At 65.4% G+C, this 3,008-nt stretch overlaps 2 protein-coding genes across 2 annotated transcripts in view; one reads left to right on the top strand and one right to left on the bottom strand.

Moving 5' to 3' along the window:
* The window catches only part of SEMA3B (sema domain, immunoglobulin domain (Ig), short basic domain, secreted, (semaphorin) 3B), a 6,479-nt gene extending 6,076 nt beyond the window's left edge, over positions 1-403 (top strand). Inside the window, exon 19 of the mRNA XM_010573755.1 lies at positions 360-403. Coding sequence (XP_010572057.1) covers positions 360-403 — 44 coding nt within the window. The remainder of the gene's footprint in view (positions 1-359) is intronic.
* A 284-nt stretch (positions 404-687) lies between these two features.
* LOC104835058 (2'-5'-oligoadenylate synthase 1-like) lies at positions 688-2,860 on the bottom strand. Its single transcript, XM_010572838.1, has 6 exons — positions 2,622-2,860; positions 2,153-2,447; positions 1,898-2,073; positions 1,574-1,815; positions 1,354-1,486; positions 688-1,266 (listed from the first exon to the last, which is right to left on the bottom strand). Exons 1-6 carry the CDS (start codon positions 2,814-2,816, stop codon positions 763-765), a joined length of 1,545 nt encoding a protein of 514 aa, XP_010571140.1. The 5' UTR covers positions 2,817-2,860; the 3' UTR covers positions 688-762.
* Positions 2,861-3,008: the final 148 nt, after the last annotated feature.

Genomic DNA, 3,008 nt, shown 5'->3' with positions numbered 1-3,008 from the left:
GCTTTCGTTTCTGGAAAACGAAAACCGAAACTCCTCGGTGCCAACAGCCCAGCAGTTAAGGCAGTGACGGGAGATGACGTCGGGGGCTGCTGCCTCCTGCTGCTTGCGGTGCCACCAGCGCCCCCGGTGACACTGGCAGCGGCCGCGTCCCGTTGCCTGGGGTGGCACCTTGCCACCAGCTGGTGCCCTGTCCCAGCGCTGGCCGTGCCCCAGCCCGGACGCTTGAGACCCCGCCGTGGGCACAGGCAGGCGCTGGTGCAGGCAGGGCACCCCCAGCCCCCGGGCAGGGCCCGGCGCGGGGTCCCCGTGGTGGCACTCTGCCTGCGGCCAGCTGGGCACCCAGGGGACACCCTGGATAGGAGCCCCCCGGGCGGCCGGGGCCGCCTTCGCTGCCTGGTGGTGATCGGGCTGGGGGCCCGGGAAGGCTTAAAAGCTGCTGCAGGCAGAAGCAGGCAGAGAGACAGCTGCAGGCAGAGGATGGAGCTGTTTTTTTCCCGAGGTCCAGCTGGCACCCTGGATCCCACCAGGCACAGCACCGCTGCTCTGCACCCATGTGTCCCTGTGCCATCCCAGCAGCCGGTGGCATTGAGGTCCCCGCTCATCCCAGTGGGGTCCCCCCTTGACTACCCCTGTGCCACTTGGCCCCATCCCTAACCCAGCGAGCAGCACAAGGATCTACCAAGGCATTTATTTCCAGTGCAACAGGGGGAGTGCAGGGGCATGGGCCAGGGGCAAAGTTCAGGAGGGTGAGCAGGCAGGGAACTAGGGGTGCTGGGGGCCTGAGCCCCCCCGGAGCCGCAGGAGCATGAAGATGGTGCTCCTGGGCTGGATGGCATAGTGTGCCAGCGTGTTCCGGTCCTCCAGCTCCCTGGAGCCGTACGTCAGGCGCTGCTGGTCGGCAGAAGGGCCCTGCCGGCTGTGGATCTGCTCCTTCAGCTGCCGGACGGTGTCGGTGGGCTTCACTGTGTAGGTGGTGGTCCGGTTTTTGTCGTCCTTCACAAAGACCTCCATTGCCTGGGGCTCGGTCTGCAGCAGCATTAACGTGGTGCTGTAGAAGATGCCGTGGGTGGCCAGGGTCTCATCATCCTGCAGGATGAGAGCGCTCCTGCCCGGCTCCTGCTGTGCCAGGCGCTGCCTATACCGGGGGATGCCCCACACATTCTCAATCTCCTCCTTCAGCTGCCAGATGGTGGTGCCCGGGCTGACGGTCTTGCTCAGGCTGGTGCCCGCCAGCTGCCTCACCTCAACAGTCACGGGCCGGGCTGGCTGTGGGGACAGAAAAGTGGGTGGGCAAAGCTGGCAGGGGCGGGGGGCAGGGGTGTGTGTGACACCCGCAGGTGCAGGCAGCCTTACCTGCACATCCCAGGGCCGGGCGGTATTGACGCAGGGCAGTGAAAGGTAGTGGGCAGCTACCTGTGCCACCAGATCCCAATTCTTGCCTTGGCCCAGGATCCCCGTGGGGTCAGCAGGGTCCAGGATGACAGGGCTGTAAACGCAGAAGGCAGGCGCTGCCATCAGCCCCGGGCAGTGCCACGGGACGGGTGGCACGGGCCTCACCGGGCATGGTCCTCACCGGGGACTGCGCAGCAGCTTCTTGACATGGGCACCGATCTGGCTGTGCTGGAGGGAGTAGTACACCTCCCAGTAGATGCAGATCTCCCGGTGCTGGCACAGCAGCTCCAGCACGGTACGGAAGCCCTCGGCCATGACGAAGGATTCGTGGGAGCCTGTGCCCTCTTCCCAGGCGTAGATGGTCAGCAGCTCCAGGGCATACTTGGGGGGCAGGTCTGCAGTTGGGTACTGTGGCTTCAGCAGCTAGGGAGAAGATGGGGACTGGGGTGAGAGCTGGCTGGGGTGGGCACCCAGCGGGTGCCGGGGAAGCCAGGCAGCCCCTCACCTCCTTGTACCAGTGCTTGACCAGGCGCAGGAGGTTCTTCAGCTTGGCGGGGTAACGCTTCACAAACTTCTTCTGCAGCTCGGTGAAGCAGGGGGAGAACTCCCCAGGGTCACTGCTGGCATTCAGGAGCCTCACATACACCCCTGCGTCTGGTGGGGCATCCCAGTTCACCTGGCCTGTGGGGTGAGAAGGAGGGTGAGAGCCGTCCTGGCGCTAACACCGCAGCCCAGCCCCACGCCAGCTCACAGCCCTTACCCAAGGCGTCGTAGGCGGGCAGGATGTCTGCCTCGATGGACTCCGAGGTCTCCCTGGAGCAGAGAGTGAGGCTGAGGGAGCGTGGCGTATTGCCAGGACCCTTGTACCGGGGCTCAGTGATGTTCACCGTGAAACTCAGGCTCCGCCTGCAGGCATGCAGCCTCCTCTCGATTAACTCCAGGATACGCCTTCTCTCCTGCTTCTGGTCCTGGTAGCTGGAGAAGCAGCTGAGGAAGAGCACCACATCGGCATCGGAGTTGTTTCGCAGGGCTGTGCCCTTGCCCGCCGAGCCGCCCTGCGGAGAGATACCCTGCCCACTCAGCGCCGCTGCCCCTCAGCATGGGGACTGCCTGTCACCATTCCTGGAGCTGTCAGGGGAAACTGAGGCAGGGCAGGAGCTGGAGCAGCGGGACAGAGGGAAGGGTGGCAGCAGGGGTGCCGGCTGGCCCCTGAGCCGGGCAGCGCTCACCTTAACGGTCTTGAGGACACGGATTTCGGTGTCAAAGCAGTCCTCCTTCAGGAAGTCGCAGATCTGCCTCACCGTGTCCTTCACCTGCTTGCAGAAAGCTGTGCTGGGCTGCAGGACCTCCGCGATCCAGCCATCCAGCTTGTTGGCGGCCACCATCCTCAGCCCGTTCGTGGATGTCACCTGCCCCGCATCCATCCTGCCAGGCGTCGTCGCTCCCTCTGTCCCCTCCTGCCTTGCTGCCTCCCTTCTGCCCGCTCCTGCCTGCAGCAGCTTCTTAAACCCTCCCGGGCCACCGCCCCGATGGCGTCACGGCTGGGAAGTTAAGGTGGCCCCGGCCCCGGGGCTTCGCCTCTTCCCGGCCCCGGCTCCCCGGGACGCTCCTGCCCA

The sequence above is a fragment of the Haliaeetus leucocephalus genome, unplaced genomic scaffold, assembly GCF_000737465.1.
Source record: "Haliaeetus leucocephalus isolate CR32 unplaced genomic scaffold, Haliaeetus_leucocephalus-4.0 Scaffold2, whole genome shotgun sequence".
Taxonomy (NCBI): domain Eukaryota; kingdom Metazoa; phylum Chordata; class Aves; order Accipitriformes; family Accipitridae; genus Haliaeetus; species Haliaeetus leucocephalus.
This window is presented reverse-complemented; position numbering and strand designations above follow the sequence as displayed.